We start from the raw sequence: 23,047 nt of genomic DNA on the forward strand, positions 1-23,047 counted from the left end.
GTTACGATCTTGTTATAGTTCGCGCGCAGATCTTCATTAATTAGTTAGAAGTTAGAAGTTCGAAGAAGAATCATATTTTATGTTATAGGCATTTTAGCTACCAGAGTAGCAGAGTCTCATGGCATACACAACACATAACTTATATTAGAAGTTATAGTACGAAATTTTTTTAGAAAAAACCTTCGCTAGTTGTTTAATTTCATTTGAAAACATGATCTTAATATATTTCAAATCTATTTGATGATAAGTATGTTTCAATGTATCTTCTTAGTTGATTTTTATCTACATTTTTATATTGTTGTCATGTTGTGGTAACTCTTCTGCTTAAATGATAGATTTGAGAACAAATTTGCTGTTGTTGGGTCATTTCGATTCTTAGGCGTCAGTCCCATGTGTTTTCTTGTTGTAGATTAGCTAGAAGAATAATTTTTAAATTTTTGTTTTATCAGTAAAATTAGTTGGGGCTATTCATACATGAACACAATATTAAGAAAAATAATAACGATTCACTCTATAATATATAAAATAAATTATATAAAAAAAACTCCAAAAAGGTTGATATTATTACTTTATAGAGTAGTCACATATACTAATTCAAACAATTCAAATGATTCAAACTAAATGGACCAAAAAATTCAATATTAAGTTGAATACATTGCTTTTAGAGATTTTTTTTTTTGAAAACAAAATTCACCTAAAAAAGGGTTCGTCATAAATAAATGCATTCATTCAACATAAAAGAAAAAAAAGAAAAAAAAAAAGAATAAGGAAAGATACATATATGTATGTCTATGTATATATTTCTTCTTTATATATAAGAGTTTCCTTAATCCTTAATTCTTAATCTCTCTCTCTCTCGTGAGTCGCAAAACTCACAACAATTGGCAGGTGATATTGTCGTAACGCCTTCGGCCTTAAGCTGTCCATCTGTACTCTACGGTCTTCTCTTTTCTTCTTTATAAAATCTCAACCCTTCACCACTTTACACAACCCTTCTCTCTCTCTCTCTCCTCTTTTCTCTCTTCTCTCTGTTTCTTGATTTCCTCTGTTTCTTCTCTCTGTTTCTTGAATTGCTCTGTTTTTCCTCTGTTTCTGTCTTTCCGGTTTAATTGGTTTTGTTTTGTACAAGAAAAAAAATCAAATGGAATCAACTGAACTACACGACATGGATTTCAAATTAAATCCTTTTACCTCCTTTTCTGAGCCAACGTTCTTCACTCCAACCACAAGCTCCCTCTCCGACGAACCTGATTCACCAAAGGCACAAAACGAAGACGACGACGAGTACATCACAGAGTTGACTCGTCAGATGACAAACTATATGCTTCAAGACGATGAAAAGCATCAAAAGGTAAACCCCTAACCTTTTAATTTTATTTAACTTTTTTTACTCTTCAGATTCGAGATTCTCTTCTTTTTTTGTCAATCTCAAAATTCTTATCATATCTTTTTTTTTTGATTCAGTCTCGTGGTGGTGGTGGCTCTGGCTCGCCGCAATCAACTCTCTGGTCACCATTTGCTTCTGGTTACAGCAGCCCTATTGGTCCATCCCGTGAACCATCACCGCCGCTAACTCCTACGGTGGAAACAATCATGACTAAGGTCGATACAAAACCTGTCACGATCCCTTTTCAATCCAAACAAGCTCTAATCGATGACCAGATCCGATCTATTCAAGCAAACGTGAGCTCATCATCATCGTTTATTAATTTACTCAGAATCTTATTATTACTTTTTTGTAAAAAAAAGGTGTCGTCGGTTATAATATCAACGGTCTGGATTAAATCTTGACGACAACTAAGTTTTGTTTTTCAATTGTTTTATTAAAAAAAGAGAGTTTGATGTTGATTTGTTTATGTATATATTAGTTCCATAAGATCAAGAAGGAGAAAGAGAAAGAGAAGAAACGAAACGAAGACGTTTTGAGGAACAAAGCAAGGAACTACCAAAACCAGCTCCAACAGCAGCAGCAGCAGAGACCTAAGTCAGGCGTGAAGGCGGTGTTCGTTAACGGGTTGGGTTCAAGAACCGGGTCGGGTGGAACTGGAGTGTTCTTGCCACGTACTCATGGTAATGTTGTCGAGTCACGCAAGAAATCAGGTTAGAGCCAATCAGCAATAGTTATTTTTAAAAAAAAAAATTAATTTAATCTTATCATTATTATTCTTTCACTTATTTCTTCCGTTATAAGTATTTTTTTTTTTTGGGAATTTAATTTTATATAAAAATTTAGTGGTTTACATGTAAGTTACGTATCATATTGGAGAAAAGAACTTAAATAAAAATAGGATGACGTCGTCTAACATTTAATCAAAATACTTTTGAGATTCCACTTTGTTATTTTTTTTTTTGAGGGTTGACAAAATTGGAATCTTGGATAGTATTAACTAGTATTAAGATATGTCGTAAAAACAATTTGGTTCCTTAAGAAATTTTCATAATTGGTTCCCTAACATAACACAAAATAAACCACTAAATATATTAGACTTTAGAGTTTGTAAATCTTTCTGTGGTCGACGAGATAGATAAGATTTCATATCCTGCCATTAGTACACTTGCGTAGTTCCGAAATCGGCTTTTGATTTTGCACAAATTCCATTCTTTCCGTTGTGATAATCTTTCTTATATCTTCTTTTTACTCGAAACTGTTTTTGTTTATATTGATTTAGCTAAACTAGAGTTTTTTTAGAAGAATATATACTTAAACAGTTCTGACGTGATTTAACTGGAATGGTTATTAGTTGGGTTAAGGTTAAGGTTAGGTTAGCTTTAGCTGATTGAGTATCAATCATCTAAAGCTCAAAAACTCAATTATTTAGGAAAAATATATTATAAGAATCTTTTTTATATTATTACATCGTTTGACTGAGTAAGATTCCATAGATTCCTTGTCACCAATTAATCTCCTAATTTATCTCTATAATATTATACTGTGTGGCTATAGGTTTGACAGATACCCTCTCTAATTAGAATCTTGCCTCAACTCCTTGGTCCCCATTTGTACTCTCTTTCCCTTTCCCTTTCCCTTTCAATGAAAAAAAAAAAAAACCATTTAGGTTTATAATCATTCTAACTCTTTGATATTTTCTTATAAGAGACCCCACTAGTTTCTTTCAACAAGTGGATTATAATCTAAGATAACCTAGAGATATTTATTCATATTTGTGAATATTTCTTTCGTCACCGTTCGATCATTGATAATACCCTAGGCCATAACCGAACCACGTAGTATATATAAATCCTATAAAGCTTTGTTTCTTTTCTAAATATAGTACTATTATATTCTCGGAGTTAGATGGACAGTTACAAATCATATACCCAACACGTAAGTTAACCTAACCAGGTTTGTTGATGCTCTTTCAACTCTTAACATCAAAGATTTTTTCTGACAATTTCATTTTCAACTCTTAACCGTTACCCAATCTAGGAGTCGGTGAGTTTGTAAACAAAATATCAACTACCATTTTTTTATAGAAATTATTCTTTGTTTTTCTCATCATATGATTTGAGGTTGCTTTGATATCGGTGGGTAGGTGGTGGTGACAATTTACTATTTATTGTATTGGTTGTATTCAAAATTGTTGCCGTTGTATGAAACTGATGTCTCAACCAGACTGTCTTCTGAGTTGTTACTCTTAAATTGCCAAACTGGTTTAATTCTGGTTAGATGTAGTTTCGGTTTGGTTTTGACTTTTGTGTCTGAAATAATTTTGGTTGCAGGATGTTCAACAGTTATAATACCAGCAAGAGTAGTTGAAGCTTTGAAAGTTCACTTTGACAAAATGGGTGTTCCTTCTACATTCTCTTCTGATATCCCTCCTTTTCATGGTACCAACCCCACCTATCTCTTTCCTAATTTAATTTTCAGTTTTTTTTTTTTTGTATTCTTCTGAGTTTATACATGTATAAATAAATCTCAAATAAATAAGGGACGGTTGACAAAGAAAAGAAATGCGTAGGAAATAGTTTTTAAAAAATAAAAATAAAAATTTGCTAAGATAGGCTTAACTATTTTAATATTGGAGGAATATAACATTAGACACTAAGATTAAGTGATTAACTAATAAATATATAAACAAGAGCTTTTTGTCTTTAAAAATTTTGGTTTTTGATTTTGGATTCTTGAAATTTACCATATAGATGCTCTGTTGGTATCTATGAAGAACAAAAACAACAAAAGTAGTTCATCATCTCGGCCGGTACAAAGTGGATCACCGTATGTGGTGGACATGCCAGCCGAGAGCCACCAAGAACCACAAGCGGATTTGCCCCAGGAGTGGACGTACTGATCAAACATTGGCACATGCTTCTTGGTTGCTGCAGTAATAGGTTTTCATAAGGTAGGGACTTCGGATTGAAAATCTTCTAGTGGATCAAAATAAAACAGAAATAAAAAAATGTTTTCAAAAACCATTATTTTTATTGGAAATATATAGGTTTTAAAAATTTGGTGATTTTTTTATTACTGTGATAAATCAATAATTCTTGTGATAATAAGAACAATAAAATGTGCATGTATATATATTCATATATATCGCATGTCTATTGTAAAAAGGGTTTGTTTTATTATTTTTTTATGTAAGATTCAAAATTCCTTGTAATAAAAGCATTATGCATCTCCCCAGTGTAATAAAGAAAAAGAAGACTTCTATTTGATTATTACGTTTATGTGTTACTTCGTATTTACATATAGCTATCAGTCTGGTTTTTTGAACTTTCTTCGATAGAATTATAGAAGTGACCAAGTTGATATATAAAACAAATTGATTTGATGTGAAAGGACTAAGATACGGTTTTGTGAATGAAGAGAATAATTTCATTTAAATTTTTAATATTTTAGTAGAACGCGTTAAGATGCATGTAAATGTGAAAAGATATGATAAGCTCGTGGCATCGTGGGTGGTCTTAAATCCGCCGACTTCTCGTTTGTTGCGAAAATGTTTTTGACTTATTCATCGTACATTTCACTTTATAAGGTTCATGTGCACTCAGGTTTTGTCATTACTGACATTAGTTGTGAGCCAGTGACGGTGGTGTAAATTGCTCCACTCCCTCATGTGACTTATCTTAATTTCTATATTTTCTCAAAAAAGAATTTTCAAATTACACCGACGAATTCTGAGGTTTAGGTTAACACATATCTTCATGCATATTATATTCATATTTAAATTGTTCAAATAGTTTGATTTTTCTTATTGCATATATATAACCTATGATATCAGAAAAAGAATTGCAGCAACAATCTAATCAGTAAACTTCTTGCACCAAACAATACCAGCCATTGGGATATATAGTATAGTTGATACTTCACTAGAAAATATTCAACTATGACTCCTGCGGTATGTTTCCTATAGACCACAGTTCATATGATTTGAGAGGGAAGGAACAGAAAAATACACGTTAAACTTTCAACGTAAGCTCAACAACTTACTCAAACATGAACAAACAAATCAGGAATCGGTTGAGGATAGAAGAAGACACGAGAGAGGAATGCTGACATGGTTTGCTTCAAGATAATATTGATTCATTCTTGAGTTTTTATTTCTTTATTAAGTTTAGAATAAATTTCACTTTTTTAAAAAGATTCATTAGACTAGAGTAGACTATAATCAAACAGATAAATAATAATAATGCTCAAATTTAGACCATCTTCAATAGTTTTTCCTATTTTTTCCTCTATAATAGAGATGAGTTTTCCTCCAATGGTTTTTCCTATTTATTCCTCTATAAAAGAATATTCTAAATAGATACTATTTTTATTTTATAATTAACACCTTTAATTTATAAAAGTTACAAATTAACCTATTTTACTTTAAATTTTGTAACACTTTTATAAAATTATCTTTTGTAAATGGTAGTCTCAATATTTTAGAATAAATATTTATATTTAAATTTCTATTATTAGTTCTTAAAAATACTTATTTTATTTATTTTGGTCATAAATAAAAGAAGTTAAAGATTAAGAAGACTACTTTGTAAATAAAATAGTTCACCTCTATTTATAGAGGAAAAAATAGAGTTCCTCTATTAGACCATCTCCAATGGTTTTCCCTATTTTTACCTCTAAAATAGAGATTCCTTTTTATTTTATTATTAATATCTTTTACTTATAACAGTTGCAAACTAACCTAGCCCTAGGCATTCGGGGTTCCGAACCTGATCGGATCCGGTTTTCGGATTTAGACATATAGAACCCGTTTGGGTTTTCTATACTTTTGGATTCGGGTTCGGGTAATACCTGTTCGGGTTCGGGTAATTCGGGTATACCCGAACTCAATCGAACCATGAACCAAAAAAAAAACTAACTTTTTATTTTTTCATAAATTTTAGAAAACTTGTATATATATAAATATTTAACATTTCTTTTTAGGACAGAGAAACTGAAGTGGCAAAATGGTTAAAGAAGCATCTTTAAATGTTCAAGGTTACAGGTTCAAATCCTATTGAATGCATAATTTTACATTTAATTCGGGTTAGTTTGGGTGGACATTCGGGTTCGGGTAATATCCGAATCCGATCGGGTATCCAAACCTTAGAGGTATTGAACCCGATTAGAGAAAAAAATAGCAATCTCTATTATAGAGATGAAAATAGAGTACTATTGGAGCAAAACTTACTCGAGAGTATTGAAGTTCGACCGGACCTTATTTGTTTGGTTGTATACTTGAATGTGTTAATACTTAATACTAATATCATCGCCTCTAGACGACAGAAAAATAAGAAAAAGAAAGTCAAAAGCATGTCGCAATAGTTTTTTGATTTCGCTTATTTTTTCTTACTTATTTTTCATCGGCCGGTGAGAAACCATCCGAAGTTTTTTGTGGTAACATAACCATCCAAAGCGTCTAAATTCAAAATGTAATGAGGAAAATAAAAACTAGATTGACTTCGTCTAAATTTTGGTCTGAGAAATGCCGATAAAAAGGTAATGACAAAATAATTTTTCTGCAAATTTCGGTAACAAAACAAACTTGTAGCTAGGATGATGATCGTTGTAGAGTTTTTCATGTTTTTTGTAAGGTTTTAATTATGATGTTTTACACGCAACAATTTGAAGGTCGTTGAAACTCCACGTTTTATATTGTGAAGTTGGACAGCAACTCAACGTTTTGCATATGCATAAATGTGGAAACGGTATGGAGTACAAAACAGTTTATGTATTGGTATGACTCATACCGTATGAGTCGCATGATTTGATATCCACGAATTCATTTCTTTTTGGTTCTACACACAAGTCCCTTAAAAAGAAAAATTCTATTAAATAATGATTGTGTGATCCTTAACTAGTGATATTGGGATTTTCATAACCTAACTAGTAACAAGCAATCAATATTATTCAATCACAAGATTCAGAAGAACAATATTCTCTAAGCATTATTTCTTATATGATTTGCATTGTGCCGTTAGTAGGTAAGTTGTGTAACCAAAAGAGCGAACTTATCAAAGAGTATAACCATTTCAGAAAAGAACACAAATTTTTTTATATGGGATAAGATTGTCTTCAGGCTAAAGGTAAAAACAAGGGCAAAATAAATAAGACTAATCCTATGTCACAGAAACGTCCTTATAAGCGCATTAACCTCACAAATGAAAATCATAGATATCATACATGCATTGTGTATTTTAATTTAAAAAAAATTATCTTATAAAAGCTAATAAGCTATTATGCACGGCAATTGACGACCCAAACCAATTATCTTATATATTCCTATTGGCCCAATGATCTTTAAATCTTTCAGCCGGCTTCATCCAAACCAGTTTACCTAAAAACCTGCTTAAAATATATACATATATATTTTGATATTTAGGTTCGGATATGATAAAATCAAACAAACGAATCTTATAAACCCGAATATATAGAGGAAAATACTTAAATTTTCATTTCAAAGAGTAGCATCAAGTCTGAGTCCTTACTCTTTACTCCTTTCTAATCGCAACTTCTTCCCCAAACTCTGAATTCATCAATTACATCGTTCAATTCTTTAATAAATTAAAGAACAAAATATATATTCAAGAGAAATGACCTCTTCGGATCCACCAAACAGAGATACTATAATGCGGATAGATAACTAGCTTTTTAAATTCATGAACATGAACTGACTGTAACAATTATAAATTAGAAATCATAACAGTTAAATATAATGAGGACAAATTAAGGAGTTCCAATCGTACTGAAACTAAATCCAAAAACGTGATACATTTTATTTTCATATTATTAGTTCATTTGGGAAACAAAAACAACAAACATCATAATTGATGTAAAAGAAAACGAAATCAACAATGTGATTGAACCTCGGTGTGACTGTTACTGCTAGTGTCCCTAAAAGCCCTACTTCCAAAAATCATAAACCCTAATCCAAAACCAGCCATTGCAGCCACGAAGACTCCTCCATTGAACGACATCACAGCCAACATGACCAAATAAGACAAACCAGCCCTCACAGTGTAAACCACCGACTGGACTAGCCCTCCGCCAAAGCTAGCCGGACCAGCTTTCATTAAACCGCACCGTGATAGCCACTCTGAGACAGCGGAAAGAGCAAAAATGGCGGCGAGGCAGGCCCAATACATTTTCAAATTGGTCCCTGGCCAGCCGTGGAATAGAACCTCCGTGTTTTTCCCCCAAAAGAACGTCATGTGCATCATGCCACCGTGATGACGACGGCGATGTTGGAAGAACGATGATGGTGAAGGTGCCGAAGCTGCCTGAGAAGATCCGCTCATGCCGTTCATTGTTTAGAGATATTCTTAACGTAAGTTGTGAAGATTTTTGTTGTAGCTGTTGTTGTTGTTGTGTGTATATTTATAAGGGTTTTGTTTTTGGGTTGAAGTTTGGTGTGTAGTACAATGTACATTTTCACAACAATAATGCGATAATTGTGACTTTTATTTGAGTTTAAAATTGTACTTCAAAGATATTTAGTTGAGACTATGTTCTTTTTTTTCTTTTAAAACTAAAAATTGAAAAAGTAAAATATATCCAAAGCTGGTGAAAATCTAGAAACGTATTGACTTTGAGACTGTGATTTCGTCTGGTTTCTAGATTTACTGTTAAACCAAAAAAAAAAAAATTATTCTGTTAACTAAATTATAAAAGTATGCAGAATTGACAAAACAAACCGTGAAAATTATATAACCTAAACAAAATTTTCATACATTTTTGGTGTTTTACATATGTAACTAGTTCTTATCTTATTGGTTAAATCATAGCCTAAAAAAGATAGAAATTCATATCTTGGTCGTCCTGAGACATTCATCAACTACATTTCGCAGCAAAATTAAATCTCTATCATAATACTTTTTTCTACTAGGAGTACGTACGTATAAACTTTGGTGCTTCAAAACATAAACTGATAAAAGAGAATATTCAGTAAATGGTAAAGAAAACAATAAACTAAAATTAACTAAGTTTTCTATTTAGCAAATGATAATATGGTCGTAAATTAGTAATGTCTAGAGATATAGAATTTGTTTTTTTTTTGGACAACGGAGATGTAGAATGTGTTATGGGCTCAATTTGTTATGAACATTCATGTCATGGGCTGAGAAAGAAAGGATCAAGAGTACCAAATGACCATTTTCTTAACAAGTTAAAATATACTGAATACTAATCTGGTTTATTATGGCTTTATGCAGTTTAATATCTATTCAGTATATAGCATTATTAGAAAAAGAAAAGGACTCTCGAAATATGTAAACAGTAAATGCCTATAACCCCCAAACGGCAAACGTTATAAGACGTAATCGTTCATCTCAATGAGTTTCGTCAACGTAATATTTACGATGTATTTATGGGAACTCCATATTTATACGTCTCCCTCTCACATCAATAAAGTTCATATCTACTTTCCTTTTTCCTTCTTTTTTTTTTTTTGCGGTATTTTACACACTATACCATCGCAATCGTACTATATAACCAAAGTTGTATAGAATTATAGATTGATTGTCTATCTCAATCCTAAACAAACCAAAGTTGATTTAGCAAATTTTGAAAATGCCATGAATGGTGATTTTTTTTTTGTCCTATATATGATAATTAAACCCAAAAAAAGAAGAAAATATGATAATTGTAAATCAAGAACTTAATATAGTAATTAATTAAATGGATTGGAATCAAAAGTTACTAACCTAAAAATTGGAGATTTTCAGAGGATACAATTCTCTCTTTTTTTACTTTTCTAAATATTACCTTTTAATGTACGAGTACGACACAAAAGTTTTGATAAGTCAATAAACAAGTTGTACTGTACTACAATAATACCAAATACTCTTTTTCTTATCTCCACAGAAACCCAAATTTTGTTCAAAAAGGAATCTCAATTTAATGCCAATAAATAAAATATATACCAAACAACCAATTTCTAACAATTTTTCCTCCTCTCCTCCTCTCAAATTAACAACACACACAAGAAGAGAGAGCCCAAGAACAAAGAAGAAAGAAACCATGGATCACGGTCACATGCATGAAATGTCTCCACCACCATCACCATCATCATCATCATCATCGATGATGAACAATGGATCCATGAACGGAGGAGCACATCACCACATGATGATGATGCACATGACTTTCTTTTGGGGCAAGAACACGGAGGTTCTCTTCTCCGGTTGGCCAGGAACAAGCTCCGGCATGTACGCTCTTTGTCTCATCTTCGTCTTCTTCCTCGCCGTCCTCACCGAATGGCTTGCTCATTCCTCTCTCCTCCGTGGCGGTGATTCGGCTAACCGCGCCGCAGGGCTAATCCAAACCGCCGTGTATACCCTCCGTACCGGCCTCGCTTACCTAGTCATGCTCGCCGTCATGTCTTTTAACGCTGGTGTGTTTCTTGTCGCTCTCGCCGGTCATGCCCTTGGTTTCATGTTGTTTGGAAGCCGAACTTTTCGGAATCCTTCCGATGACCGGAAAACTAATTATGTTCCTCCCTCAGGCTGTGCTTGTTGATGATAATATTATGTTATATTATATGTATGGATTGATCCATGCTTTGTCTTTATAATTAAAGATCTAGGGGTTGTAGTTTTCTTGATTATTTTCTGGATTTGTTCTTGAGAGGTTCACATGTGTGTGAGTATGAGGAAGAGGAATATTTAATATTTTCTTTTAATCTTTATTTGTTATTCTGCTGGCTTGAATAGTAAATTTGTATCCAATTTACTTACATTTGGATACAAATTTGTTTTTTTTTTTCCTCTTAGATTACATTACATACAGTATACTACAAAATTTCTTAGAAAATATATAAAGAGAGGCAAATAAATATATTATATATATATGTTCCTATCGAACACCCATATTCTCACGATAGTCCCGTGACCTCGCTGACCCTGCACATAGTCAGGATTCCTTTTTATTGGTTTAAGGAGTTTGATAAAATTTTAATGTTTAGATGTAACTCATTAATTAATTCATAATCAAGTTACGGGAAGAAAGAGAAGAGAAAAGATGATGATTAACCTAAAAAGAAAGAGATGAAGAACGATGAATCGATAATGTATCAAACTCTCTAATAAATAATAAGCTCTGTTTCTCGTATGTGGGCCTTATCCTCACAATTCATTATGGGTCTCATGAAGCCCAAATACATCTAACCAAATCCTTTTGATTCATAAATTATCACACTCTCACAAATTTTTTAATTTAATCGAGAGCTATTTAAACTATAACTTTCAGGTATAAAATCTTCAGCTCTCAGATCAGATTCCTCTGTTTTTCATGAAAGTTTAAGTGCATACTGATCAAGCAAGTGCTGATCTTCTGCCACTGGTAAACCCGATCTGTTCCATATAAGACTGTAATGTTAACTTTTGTTCCAAGCAAGTGAATATCTTTGGAACCCTTTGGTTGCTTGGTCCAAATTTTCTTTGTTTAATGGACGGACCAACTTTTTTTTTAATCTATTTTTGGATGCCGTATATAATTTCATTGTAGTGGCCTCCGTAGTATCTTTGCTGAGAAGTATTCTTGATATTCAAGGGACTGCGATCGAATGCTTCTGATCAAGAACGGTATGATTTATTCATGAAAGGTTCTAAGCTAAGCGTAACATTATAGTTACGTATTTCTTACTATAATCTTAAACTTACACAGGAGTTCTGGTGCATGTGCATGTAAGCATGTAACGTTAAGCTTTCGTTTTGACGGTTGAATTTATGAGAACACGAAGTCGGTTCAAAGTTTTTTTTTTTTTTTTTTTTTTTTGGGACAAACTGTCGGTTCATAGTCTTTGAGCTAGAAAACAGAGAAGTGTGATGAATAATAGGCAGAGAATTGAACCCAAAAAAAAAAACTAAAGCAAAATAGAACAAACAAAGAGATAAAAGAAATAAGAGATCATACATCTTTGCTATGATTCTCAACAATTTGTCACGATTATTATTAGGCTTTAATGAATTTGGTTTCTTATTTGGAGCCGAGTAGCCTAATTCCGATCACTTCGACGAAAACGTGGTTCTCTTCATTGAGAAATAATACTTGACAGATTTGCTTACACTATAACTTCTCTATTTTTGTTAGTAAAAGAATGTATATTTTTATTGAATGAAAAAAATGTGTACAAATCGGATGATTAAAACACCATATTTCTCCAAGAGAAATCCAAAACTAAAAAAACCTTTAGCTACCATACCTAAACCTAACATTAACTAGTAGCAGTCATCGCTCTCATAACACACTTGCTAAAAAAAAAGAAAGAAATAATCTACAATATATAGAAATCTTCACCAGGGTATCGAAAACAAGTCCTGATCACAGATATTTTCACTGCCCAGCAACTCTTCGATCATATCTTCAAACGTTTCAGTCTCCATGCCTTGAACCTGCTCATCCACCTTCTCTCCTCCGAGTGCCTCTTTTTTCTGCTGCTCCCAGAAAGATGAAGAAGAAGTCTCATCATGCTGATAATGATTAGTAGAAGTGGAAGCTTCTTCGTATGAATCCTTCTCCTTCTTCTTCTTGGAATTCCTTTTCTTGTGAATCTTGCACGGGACGACTAGCTCCTGATCAAGCTTATCTTCCTCATGATGATCATTCTCCTTCTCCTTCTCCTTCTCCTCTTTCTTCTTCTCCTTCTTCTTCTCCTTCTCCGACCACTTTTTCTTGTGAATCTTGCAGATGACTCTCCCTTGGAACGTATCGTTATCTTTGGAAGTAGGTAGCCTAAACTCGTCCATAATCCAGCTTTCGTTCCTTGGAACATCAACAGAAACACTACCGACGTCTCCTCTCTTCTGCTTCTTGTTCTTGTTCTTGCTGGCGCTATGATAAGTAAAGTTTTGCTTTACCCCTATGACCTTCCCTGTATCCTCATCAATGATATCTTTTTTCCCATTCGCATTCCAGTTCCCACGGTCAATGCCGTCTCCGATGATCTTCCGCTTGGAGTACTTACCACAACCAACCTTCTCTTTAGAGATCTGAGTCTTTGGAGTGACATAATACCATTCATCTTCCTTGAGAAAAGGATGGTTGATGTGGTCCAACAACCATGGCTCCTTGGCATAAACATCTTTCACCACTATAAAGTCTTCCATGGGCTCATCTCTTAGCATTGGTATAAGATAAGAGTTGATGACTTCTGGCTCCGTGGGATCAAAGTGAAGTCCTTCATCCTCTTCGTAGTAGTCGTTCTCCGTTGTCATTCTATGGTTATCTCAAGGTAAGCTTAGGTAAAACCGATTTTTTTCTTCTGTGATTGTTGATCTTAATATTGTTTTAAGGTTTTGTATATATATCCTAATATTGCTTTTATCAGTAATATAAATTGTATTTTTTTTTTTTTAAATTAAGATATATACGAAATTCTTCTTAAATATTCAGTTTTAAGATGCTACAACAAATAAATAAGTTCGTTTTAATTTTATTTGCAGTAATTTCTATAGTTTTTAATGATTTTTTTGCATTAAACTCATGTAAAATATTATTTCTTAAAACCAAATACAATTTTATTTGTTAGTCTGGTTAGAAAACAGAAATAATTGTTATACTCTAAATAATTAAATAAACACATGAAAACAACATATATCTGATGAACTTTGTAACCAATGAAATTTAGTATTTGTCACAAAAAGTTAAATAATTAGTGTTTCCTATAATAAATCCAAATTAGTTACCCTCTGTTTTAGTTGAAGAAGTTCCCTACAATGCAGTTTGTATACCTCTGTTTTTTAAAAAGAAAAAGAAAAAAAAAAAGAAATGGTAAAAATGTTATATTTTAGGTTTGCTATGCAAATTTGTAATTGAATATTTCATACTCCGTATACGGATGAAATGAAAGTTAAATAACTGAAAGTCTGAAACTACTAACATATCCGATTCATACCGGAGTGGTGTCGGTTTAAAACAAAATTCAACCCAGGCCCATTTGTAAAACAATATGGCCCAAATTACTTTTATGTATGGTCTAATAAAATATACTACAATTAAATACAACTCTCCTTTAAAAGACCAAAAAGTCTCTCTCTCTCTAGCTTGGTCCGCAAGTCAAGAAAAACAAGAAACCTTTTTGCTCCTCCTCCTCGTCATGCCCACATTCGCCATCAACGGCCAGCTTATCGCGGCGCCGATAACTTACACCACCGCTTCTTCTTATCTCTCCTCTCGCCGTCAATATTCATCTCTATACTCTTCTCGCGAACTCCGCTTCAACTCACCTCCCCCTCGCCTCCCATCCTTAACTTGCTCCTCAAAAAGCTCACGTAATCAGAGGATTGAGCCTTCCTCCAACAATACTCAGCTTAACTCATTGGCGAGATCTTTTGCTGTCGATTCTTCCGGTAAGCCGAAGCGTTCTTCTAACGGTAATCTCCGTAAGTCACTTGCGAAATCTCTCGTCGTCACCTCTGTTTCCTCCGCCGCGTCTCTGTTTCTTCCACGACTCTTTTCTCTTCTTTCGATTCTAAAAGGCGGTGGCCGTGGCGGAGGAGGTGGTGGATTTGGAGGAGGAGGCGGAGGCGGAGATGGCGGATTTTGGAGGGATTTGTTTTTCTTGGCACCAGTGGCCGTAGCTGACGAAGAAACGTCACCTGAATGGGATTCTCACGGTTTACCGGCGAACATTGTTGTACAGTTGAACAAGCTAAGTGGTTTGAAAAGGTACAAAATCTCAGATATAATCTTCTTTGATCGACGGAGTAAGGACAAAGTCGAAACAGAGGATTCTTTCTTCGATGTTGTATCGATTCAGCCAGGTGGAGTCTACACAAAAGCTCAGTTGCAGAGCGAGTTAGAAACCCTAGCTACTTGTGGTTTCTTTGATAAAATCGATTTCGAAGGGAAGACGAATCCTGACGGAACCCTAGGCGTTACATTCTCTTTCGTGGAGAGCAGGTGGCCAGCCACGGAGAGGGTTCGATGCATCAACGTAGGGCTAATGGCACAACTTAAGCCGGTAAAGATTGATCAAGACATGACAGAGAAAGAGATGATTGAGCATTTGAGGAATCAAGAGAAAGATTACAAGCGGAGGATTGAGAAGGCAAGACCTTGTTTGTTGCCTGGATCGGTTCAGCGAGAGGTGATGCATATGTTAAGGGATCAAAGGAGTTTAAGTTCGAGGTTTTTGCAGAAGGTTAAAGATCGAGCTCTTAAATGGTACCAAGACAAAGGGTATGTGTGTGCTAATATGAATATTGGATACTTGAACAGTAAGGAACTCGTTCTTGAAGTTGTGGAAGGAGATATAACAAAGTTGGTTATTCAGTTTTATGATAAGCTTGGAAATGTAGTTGAAGGTCACACACAGATCCCTGTCGTGCGGAGGCAAATTACCAAACAGGTAAATGTATCTCGGTCCAGCTCAATGTGTTCACCATTGATGTGATTGTGATTATGGATCATGTACTAAACCACTTAAAACGTATTTAGAGGTTTCAGATGATAAACTTGGACTAATATATGTTTTTTTGGGTTAACAGCTACGTCCAGGTCATGTGTTCAACATGGAAGTTGCGAACCAAGCTGTGCAGAACATTCACTCTTTAGGCTTGTTCTCTAATACAGAGATAATTCCAATTCCAGATGAGAAAAATGAAGGAGGTTTAATTCTTGAGATCAAGCTTAAGGAGCAAGATCAGAGATCAGTAGACGTAACTACAGACTGGGATATTGTTCCTGGACCCCAAGGATATCCTTCATTGGTATGTCCTGCTACTAAACATTGGAACTTTTTAAGTTTTAACATCTCCACTAAATTTGCTATATGTCCATTGTTTTAAATTATCTTGCGTTATTAGGCTTCGCTTCAGCCAGGCGGGACTGTTTCTTTCGAACATAAAAACATTAAGGGCCTTAATCGATCTATCATGGGTTCAGTGTCCACTAGCAACCTTTTGAATCCTGAAGTACACTTGGTTTCCATATGATTCTGATACATATCTGGTTCGAACATTAGTTTGATAACATCTTCATATACCACTTGGTTTGCTGCGCAGGATGATCTTTCGTTTCAGTTTGAGTATGTACATCCATATCTTGACGGTGTTTCCAATCCTAGAAACCGTACTTTCAAAACAAGCTTCTTCAACACCAGTAAACTTAGCCCAGTGTTCACTGGAGGACCTGGCTTTGAGGAAGGAGTGGCTCCAATCTTGGTGGATCGAGCTGGTGGGAAAGCTACTATAACTGAGGTAATAACCAAGCCCCCTATGATTAACTTGTTTTCTTCTCACACAAGTAAACCTAACCAAATTTTGACGCGCAGGACTTCACACGTCAGAGTAAACTTACATATGGACTTGTGTTGGAAGAGATAACAACCAGAGATGAAAACAAACAAATCGCTTCAAATGGTCTGGTGTTATTGCCTAATGGAGCAATCAATGTTGACGGACCTCCAACAACTCTCAGTGGTACCGGTACTGATCGTGTAGCCTTTCTACAAGGCAACATAACCCGAGACACCACCAAGTTTGTGAACGGTGCTATTGTTGGAGATAGAAACATCTTTCAAGTGGATCAAGGCTTGGGTATAGGAAGCAAGTTCCCACTCTTCAACCGTCACCAACTAACCTTAACAAAGTTCATTCAGCTGATGCAAGTAGAAGAAGGACCAGGTAAACCGGAACCACCAGTTCTTGTCCTCCATAGCCATTATGGTGGCTGTGTAGGCGATCTTCCAAGCTATGATGCTTTTGCTCTTGGAGGACCTAAATCTGTTCGAGGTTATACCATGGGAGAGCTTGGTGCAGCTAGAAACATTCTCGAGGTATAGATGATATAACAAAACTCATATACAAGATCGTTTTATAAAACCTAATTCTGATGGTGTTTTTATTTGTGGTGTTACAATTGTATAGGTAAGTGCTGAGATTAGAGTACCTGTGAAGAACACACATGTGTATGCGTTTGCTGAGCATGGAAACGACTTGGGAAGCTCAAAAGATGTGAAAGGTAATCCCACGGCCGTGTACAAGAGAATGGGACATGGTTCATCGTATGGTGTGGGTGTGAAACTCGGTCAGATACGAGCTGAATATGTTGTAGATCACAATTGTGGAACCGGTGCTCTGTCTCTCCAGTTCGGAGAGAGATATTAAGGATTAAGTTTGACGTCTTGCAAAAGATAGAGGGTCTTTACAAGTCTTAAGTCTATATATTCTTTGAATATTTAACTTTTAGATCATTTGGTTATGTAAATTATTGATTGTCAATTGTGAAGCTTTTCTATTTAACGAATCCAGAATTTCTATATACCTGATCGTATCGTATAAATTCCTATTTAGCACATATGTTTGAGATTTGATCATATTGAAATAAAATAAAAAATCTGTAACTTGTTCGTCTATTCGCCAAACTAACATATTTGTTATGATCTAAACAACTAAATTACGTTACATAGAGTTAAGATAGACTACTTTTTTCAATTAACCTGTAACAAAAACATATGTAATATTATAGAATATGTAGGGCAAATAATAAATTGGAGACGAAACTCTCTAGCGACGACACGTCAGCATTTTTTAGAGAATGCTTTTCTTTTAATATATAGGGAATATTTCTAATTAGCACATATGTTTGAGATTTGATCAAATTGAAATAAAATGAAAAATCTGTAACTTGTTCATCTATTCGCCAAACAAACATATTTGTTATGATTTAAAATCAAAATTACGTTACACAGAATTAAGATAAACTACTTTTTCAATGAACCTGTAACAAAAACATATATATGCAATATTTAAAGTTTCAATTGAATTTAGATCATTACACCAAAATAAATCGACAAACTTGTCCTACTAACTAAATTTCACTAAAATCCTTTTATTAAAAATTAAAAAAATATATATAATAAAAACCCCAAAAAAAAATCTAAAAATAGAACACCTAAAACCCGGTTGACAAGAAAACAAATGAACACTTCAAACGTTAAAGTAACCACTAGCTTGGGATAAAGCTAGTAGGATGATATCAAAACAGAGTCCAAGATGGTTGCAATGTTTCTTCCAGGAGACCTAGGCAAGAGATGGCGAAAAGGGATTAGCTTGTTCACCAAACCGTTAAACAGATCAGCCGTCATACAGTTATTCGTGACTCCCAGTGCCTTCCTCACCACAAAATTCCCATACTCACTCCTCGCCAGCCTCATCAACCTCTCTCCCTCGCCCTTCACAAGATCTATAACCACCTCTTCCATTACCGAGCCCCCCGCTTTCAAAAGCCTCTCCACGATGTAGCTTCCAAACTTCTTAAACGAGAGATCAACGTAGTGGCCTCGTAGATTAACAGCGATGTTACGCGTGCAACGCCTGTCCTTCAGTTTAAGCAAGTGTTGGATCACAAAGTTCCCATAAGGATCGTTGCTTAGCCAAACAGCGTTGTTCGCAACTAGGTCTAGGAGCTGGTTTGTGTAGTCAGGATGGTCCAAGTCGGTTATGACTTCGTTGAGAGCGATGCAACCGTGTTGGTCACGCGCTAGGTAAAGCGCATACTCGAGAATGAGCTCGTACAGTGGCTCCTTCTTGTTCTGTTTGAAAACTCTAGTTCCCTGTATCCCCACGTAGGACGCGTGCTTGTCTGTCATGACCTGGAGGAAGAGGCGCGCGATAGCTCCGCAGAAGAGACCGTCCATGTATGCGGATCTCCCCATGAGTCTCTGTATGTTTTTGGAGCCGTTATGGTCTCTTGCGATCTCCATGAAGAAATCAGAGTCTGAAGTCAGCGTATACACCATCCGTTGAAGCTTTAATATGTCGAACACTGAGATCACGTCTTTAAAGTGAGGCACCTCGTCATCGCTTCTAGTCATTAGGTTAAAGATCCATTGAAAAGTGGCAATCTCCAATATCTCAGGTGCTAAACCCTCCGTGATCTCCGAGTCCCGGCAGAATAAGGAATCTCCGCCGCCACGTGAAAAAGGAGGAGGAGGAGGAGGACGACGAATCGGAGGCTCCGCATTCATGATGTGTCTTGCGGGGGGAAAACAGAGGTCTGGTAAAGCATCAAACATTGTCGACATGGAAAAGGGACTGGTGTTTGCCATTGTATTACGTTCGATCTGTGGAATTGAACAACTCTCGGAGATGATTAGGGTTTTGTTGTGATTTTTGAGAATGCTAAAGATTTGAGTGTTCTGAATCGTTATGATAGGTATATATATATAATACAAGTCCGAGAGGTTTTGGTTTTCCTTTTCCTACTCAAAACATGATTCACGTAGGCTGTTACTTCTCCCAAAAGAAATTGGAAATCTATCTAACAACATCGCTAGAGTTTCCTTTTTACCGTTGACAAAAAAAAGATAGTTTTCTTTTTACCTTTTTTATTTTTTTTTACGTCTAACTAAATACTGATTGCGTGTTCAGATTTCTTCAATCTAAAATTACTTTAAACAATTTTAATGATGAAATTTTTAATCAACATAATACTTAATTACAAATTTATAATTCAGAATCTTAGATAATGACACACCAACGATGGTTACAACTTATACGTAAAATAATCTGTTTGGTTATATATTTTAGTCGGTGTATCTGACGATCAAAAACATTATAATACCGTCTGAAAATAAATGTGAAAAAAAAATTCATTAAAGCTGTAAATCGATAAACCAGAACCACAAATATATTGAGAAAAAAACAAGAAAGAGTCTTCACAAAAAGACCCTTTACCAAACTTATTTCTCTACGAACAAAAGCAATATGAATAACAACATGAAAACCAAACCACCACCACTTTGTAGTATATAATAACATCACCATATATATAACTCAACAGCTGACGACAACTCAGTGAACTCAAAACCGCGTCTGTGTGTTTGCGTTTTAGTTTTTGGGGACGTTAAGCCTTAGTCGGAAATCTTCTTCCATGAGGGGAAGTCCTTCTCTGAGCTTCACCTTTGGCTCCCAACCCAACACTTCTTTGGCCTTACTAATGTCTGGTTTCCTCTGTCTTGGATCGTCTGGTGTGTTCTCCACCATCTTTATCTCTATGCTTGGGTTTATAAGCTGTGTTTCATATAAAAAAAAAACAAAACAAAACAAAACAAAACATTAAGGGACTAAAACATGAAACAAATGCAAGATTTATCATATCTCTTAAGAGTAAACCGACTCATACCTCCTTAACTGTCTCAGCAAGTTCCACCATTGTAAATTCACCTGAGAAACAGAGCTTTGTAGTTTTAGATTAGAGTTGCTCACTCTAGTTATAGGGGTTAAAGTTAAAGGTTGGAATGGAAAGGCGGACCTGGGTTACCGATGTTGATAGGACCAGTATCATCACCTTCCATAAGACGGATAAGTCCATCCACCATGTCGGATACATAACAGAAACTGCGGGTCTGTGTCCCCGGTTTCTGAACAGTTAATGCCTCACCCCTACAACACATTCAAGGAAACAACTAAGCAGAGATGAAATTTTTTTAAAAAGTGGGGTTCGATGAGTTGAGAGAGCAAATACTTTACCTGAGTGCTTGAGCAATGAAGTTGCTCACGACACGTCCATCATCAATGTTCATACGAGGACCATACGTATTGAAGATTCTAGCAATGCGGATTTCTACAAATAACGAACGGGACAATGAGAATGTTAAAGGAATCATTGGATAAAGAAAGAGTGATGAAGTGAGTTTGATGAAGTGAGTTTGAAAGAACACAAACTAACCAATGCCGTGTTGTCTGTGGTAGTCAAACATCAAGGTCTCTGCTACACGCTTGCCTTCATCATAGCAACTCCGAACCCCTTTTCATAACAGCAACCAGGTCAAGTTTACAAAAGCTGTATTGCAAGAAGATTCCTGATATAAGATGAGAACATTTTGAAAGTTACCAATTGGGTTGACATTGCCCCAGTAGCTCTCAGGTTGAGGGTGGATAAGAGGATCTCCATACACTTCAGAGGTTGAGGTGAGCAAAATTCTGTTTAAATAAGAACAAATATTAGATACAAAGCTGACGGATTAAGAAGAAGGACGTAAACTAGAAATAGGGAGCAATATGTATTGAACCTTGCTCCAACACGCTTGGCAAGACCGAGCATGTTCAGTGTACCGATCACATTGGTCTTGATTGTCTGCAAAACAACAGATTACATATTATAAAACTAAAGGTTCCTTCTGATTCTATAAAAGTGATATAAAAACATTTATCCTACACAAACCTTAACAGGGTTGTACTTGTAGAAGATAGGAGAGGCAGGACAAGCAAGATGGTAAATCCGATCAACTTCGATCAACAAAGGCTCTGTAACATCTGTAAAAACCACAAAACCAAATAGAGATGATGATGTCAACTCATGTTGACATAAACTATATAATAATCCACTGAGAGTCTGAAGACCATACCGTGACGAATAAGCTCAAACCTTGGGTGACCAATCCACTTCTTGAGGTTTTCTTTTGATCCAGTGAAATAGTTATCAGCAACAATCACCTGGAGAATCAAAACGAAACAATTAAACTTGAGGAAACAAAAAAAAGCATCTCAAGTTTTGTTGAGCGGTAGAAGTATATACAGACCTCATTCTTCTCATTTTCCATGAGCTTATCAACCAAGTGAGAACCGATGAAACCAGCTCCACCAGAAATCAAGATCCTCATATTGGACTAGACAAAACAACAACAACAAAAGTAAGCAACTTTAAACTCATATAAAACCCTCCAATCACAGCCAATCAGATCAAACTAATAAACCCCGACAAGATCTGATTCTGTAAAACAAACTAAAATGATCCAGTGTCATCCCAAAATGTAGCCAGCAAAAAAAAAAGGGTCAGATCTAAGTGACATAAAACAAAGGATTGGAGTTCAAAGTATCTTCATTTCCAATGCCAAAGAGATCAAAGTTCTATTACATAAGATCATTGTGACACAACACAACTAAAACAATGCAATTCGAGGGGGATCGCATCTTAAATCTCAAAATTGAAATCATTACAGAAACTTTTGGTACCTGAAAGAACTTGGAATTGCGGAGAGGAGAAGGAGAAGGAGGAGGCTTTGTGCTGTTCTGTTTCTCACTTGTCGCCGCCATTGCTTTAGAGTTTAGAGAGAGAGATCTCAATCCTGTGTTTTTTTTTTTTTTTACCAAAACGCATTAATTGAGATTGAGATTAACATAAACAGTAAAAGAAAAACGAAACTTTATAAGAAAAAGATCAGGATTTTACCAGAGAAGCTTCGTTGAATCGAAGAAGACAAGGATTTTAGATATGTGAATAAAAGAGATACAAAGAGATCGTCTACTTATAGTCCTCTAGGTGTCTCTCAACTTCATCTAACCAATTAACAAAAAATTTAACTTCTTTTTTCTTTAATTAACAAAGAAAATTACAAAAACAGTTTTTTTTTTTTTTTGTTGACAACAACAATTTAAAATAGCAAAATATTTGACGTTAGCTACTAAATCACGTCAACGTTTGACCTAACATTTCTGACGTGTCAATTTTTATTTACTTTTTTTTTCTCTAGTTCGAAAATCTTTTTGGTATGTTTTTTACTGTTTACATATGTAATTTTATCTACGAATTGCTTATATATAACTCGAAGACGACACTATTTTACATTATACAAAAAACAAGCCAACAACTTGTCAATCACTTTGTTCACACAAATCA

The 23,047-nt window shown here is 35.0% G+C and overlaps 6 protein-coding genes and 1 pseudogene across 7 annotated transcripts; 3 read left to right on the forward strand and 4 right to left on the reverse strand.

Annotated features, from left to right (window-relative positions):
- Positions 1 to 692: 692 nt before the first annotated feature.
- On the forward strand, positions 693 to 4,662 carry LOC104736494 (uncharacterized). The gene is made up of 5 exons (XM_010456496.3): positions 693 to 1,351; positions 1,465 to 1,683; positions 1,869 to 2,100; positions 3,721 to 3,828; positions 4,141 to 4,662. The coding sequence occupies exons 1-5, from the start codon at positions 1,142 to 1,144 to the stop codon at positions 4,287 to 4,289; spliced, it is 918 nt and encodes a 305-aa protein (XP_010454798.1). The 5' UTR covers positions 693 to 1,141; the 3' UTR covers positions 4,290 to 4,662.
- Positions 4,663 to 8,150: 3,488 nt separating this feature from the next.
- Positions 8,151 to 8,804, reverse strand: COPT3 (copper transporter 3). The gene has a single exon (XM_010456509.2). The coding sequence runs from the start codon at positions 8,731 to 8,733 to the stop codon at positions 8,275 to 8,277; it is 459 nt and encodes a 152-aa protein (XP_010454811.1). The 5' UTR covers positions 8,734 to 8,804; the 3' UTR covers positions 8,151 to 8,274.
- A 1,407-nt stretch (positions 8,805 to 10,211) lies between these two features.
- On the forward strand, positions 10,212 to 11,181 carry LOC104736513 (copper transporter 1). Its single transcript, XM_010456519.3, has one exon. It carries the CDS (start codon positions 10,325 to 10,327, stop codon positions 10,940 to 10,942), a length of 618 nt encoding a protein of 205 aa, XP_010454821.1. The 5' UTR covers positions 10,212 to 10,324; the 3' UTR covers positions 10,943 to 11,181.
- Positions 11,182 to 12,650: 1,469 nt separating this feature from the next.
- Positions 12,651 to 14,186, reverse strand: LOC109127065 (transcription factor JUNGBRUNNEN 1-like). The gene has a single exon (XM_087471874.1). It carries the CDS (start codon positions 13,636 to 13,638, stop codon positions 12,718 to 12,720), a length of 921 nt encoding a protein of 306 aa, XP_087328000.1. The 5' UTR covers positions 13,639 to 14,186; the 3' UTR covers positions 12,651 to 12,717.
- On the forward strand, positions 13,766 to 17,733 carry LOC104756444 (protein TOC75-3, chloroplastic-like). Its single transcript, XM_087471869.1, has 6 exons — positions 13,766 to 15,773; positions 15,913 to 16,134; positions 16,231 to 16,338; positions 16,429 to 16,623; positions 16,698 to 17,201; positions 17,293 to 17,733. The coding sequence occupies exons 1-6, from the start codon at positions 14,373 to 14,375 to the stop codon at positions 17,530 to 17,532; spliced, it is 2,670 nt and encodes an 889-aa protein (XP_087327995.1). The 5' UTR covers positions 13,766 to 14,372; the 3' UTR covers positions 17,533 to 17,733.
- Positions 17,734 to 18,304: 571 nt separating this feature from the next.
- On the reverse strand, positions 18,305 to 19,524 carry LOC104756455 (putative pumilio homolog 16 pseudogene; annotated as a pseudogene).
- A 476-nt stretch (positions 19,525 to 20,000) lies between these two features.
- On the reverse strand, positions 20,001 to 22,941 carry LOC104736524 (UDP-glucuronic acid decarboxylase 3). Of its 2 annotated transcripts, XM_010456528.2 has the most exons (12): positions 22,601 to 22,941; positions 22,384 to 22,496; positions 21,951 to 22,037; positions 21,777 to 21,864; positions 21,593 to 21,684; positions 21,441 to 21,505; positions 21,263 to 21,351; positions 21,098 to 21,175; positions 20,899 to 20,992; positions 20,681 to 20,811; positions 20,552 to 20,592; positions 20,001 to 20,439 (listed from the first exon to the last, which is right to left on the reverse strand). In XM_010456528.2, exons 2-12 carry the CDS (start codon positions 22,462 to 22,464, stop codon positions 20,257 to 20,259), a joined length of 1,029 nt encoding a protein of 342 aa, XP_010454830.1. In that variant the 5' UTR covers positions 22,465 to 22,496; positions 22,601 to 22,941; the 3' UTR covers positions 20,001 to 20,256. The 2 variants fall into 2 exon arrangements, with proteins under 2 accessions (XP_010454830.1, XP_087328012.1); XM_087471886.1 differs by lacking the exons at positions 21,593 to 21,684; positions 21,777 to 21,864; positions 21,951 to 22,037; positions 22,384 to 22,496 and having other exon boundaries at positions 21,441 to 21,535; positions 22,574 to 22,652.
- Positions 22,942 to 23,047: the final 106 nt, after the last annotated feature.

Source organism: Camelina sativa, chromosome 2 (genome assembly GCF_030686135.1).
Source record: "Camelina sativa cultivar CO46 ecotype springtype chromosome 2, ASM3068613v1".
In the NCBI taxonomy this organism is placed as follows: domain Eukaryota; kingdom Viridiplantae; phylum Streptophyta; class Magnoliopsida; order Brassicales; family Brassicaceae; genus Camelina; species Camelina sativa.

What these genes read in the sequence shown, in the direction of transcription:
- LOC109127065 (XM_087471874.1), bottom strand. Translation starts at nt 13,638, where the DNA reads ATGACAACGGAGAACGACTACTACGAAGAGGATGAAGGACTTCACTTT.
- LOC104756444 (XM_087471869.1), top strand. Translation starts at nt 14,373, where the DNA reads ATGGCCCAAATTACTTTTATGTATGGTCTAATAAAATATACTACAATT. An exon ending in GGAGGCAAATTACCAAACAG is followed by an intron (nt 15,774 to 15,912) that starts GTAAATGTATCT and finishes TTGGGTTAACAG; the next exon opens with CTACGTCCAGGTCATGTGTT. An exon ending in CCCAAGGATATCCTTCATTG is followed by an intron (nt 16,135 to 16,230) that starts GTATGTCCTGCT and finishes TTGCGTTATTAG; the next exon opens with GCTTCGCTTCAGCCAGGCGG.
- COPT3 (XM_010456509.2), bottom strand. Translation starts at nt 8,733, where the DNA reads ATGAACGGCATGAGCGGATCTTCTCAGGCAGCTTCGGCACCTTCACCA.
- LOC104736513 (XM_010456519.3), top strand. Translation starts at nt 10,325, where the DNA reads ATGCCAATAAATAAAATATATACCAAACAACCAATTTCTAACAATTTT.
- LOC104736494 (XM_010456496.3), top strand. Translation starts at nt 1,142, where the DNA reads ATGGAATCAACTGAACTACACGACATGGATTTCAAATTAAATCCTTTT. An exon ending in ACGATGAAAAGCATCAAAAG is followed by an intron (nt 1,352 to 1,464) that starts GTAAACCCCTAA and finishes TTTTTGATTCAG; the next exon opens with TCTCGTGGTGGTGGTGGCTC. An exon ending in CGAGTCACGCAAGAAATCAG is followed by an intron (nt 2,101 to 3,720) that starts GTTAGAGCCAAT and finishes TTTTGGTTGCAG; the next exon opens with GATGTTCAACAGTTATAATA.
- LOC104736524 (XM_010456528.2), bottom strand. Translation starts at nt 22,464, where the DNA reads ATGGCGGCGACAAGTGAGAAACAGAACAGCACAAAGCCTCCTCCTTCT. An exon ending in TGGAAAATGAGAAGAATGAG is followed by an intron (nt 21,865 to 21,950) that starts GTCTGTATATAC and finishes TTGATTCTCCAG; the next exon opens with GTGATTGTTGCTGATAACTA. An exon ending in GCCAAGCGTGTTGGAGCAAG is followed by an intron (nt 21,352 to 21,440) that starts GTTCAATACATA and finishes TTATTTAAACAG; the next exon opens with AATTTTGCTCACCTCAACCT.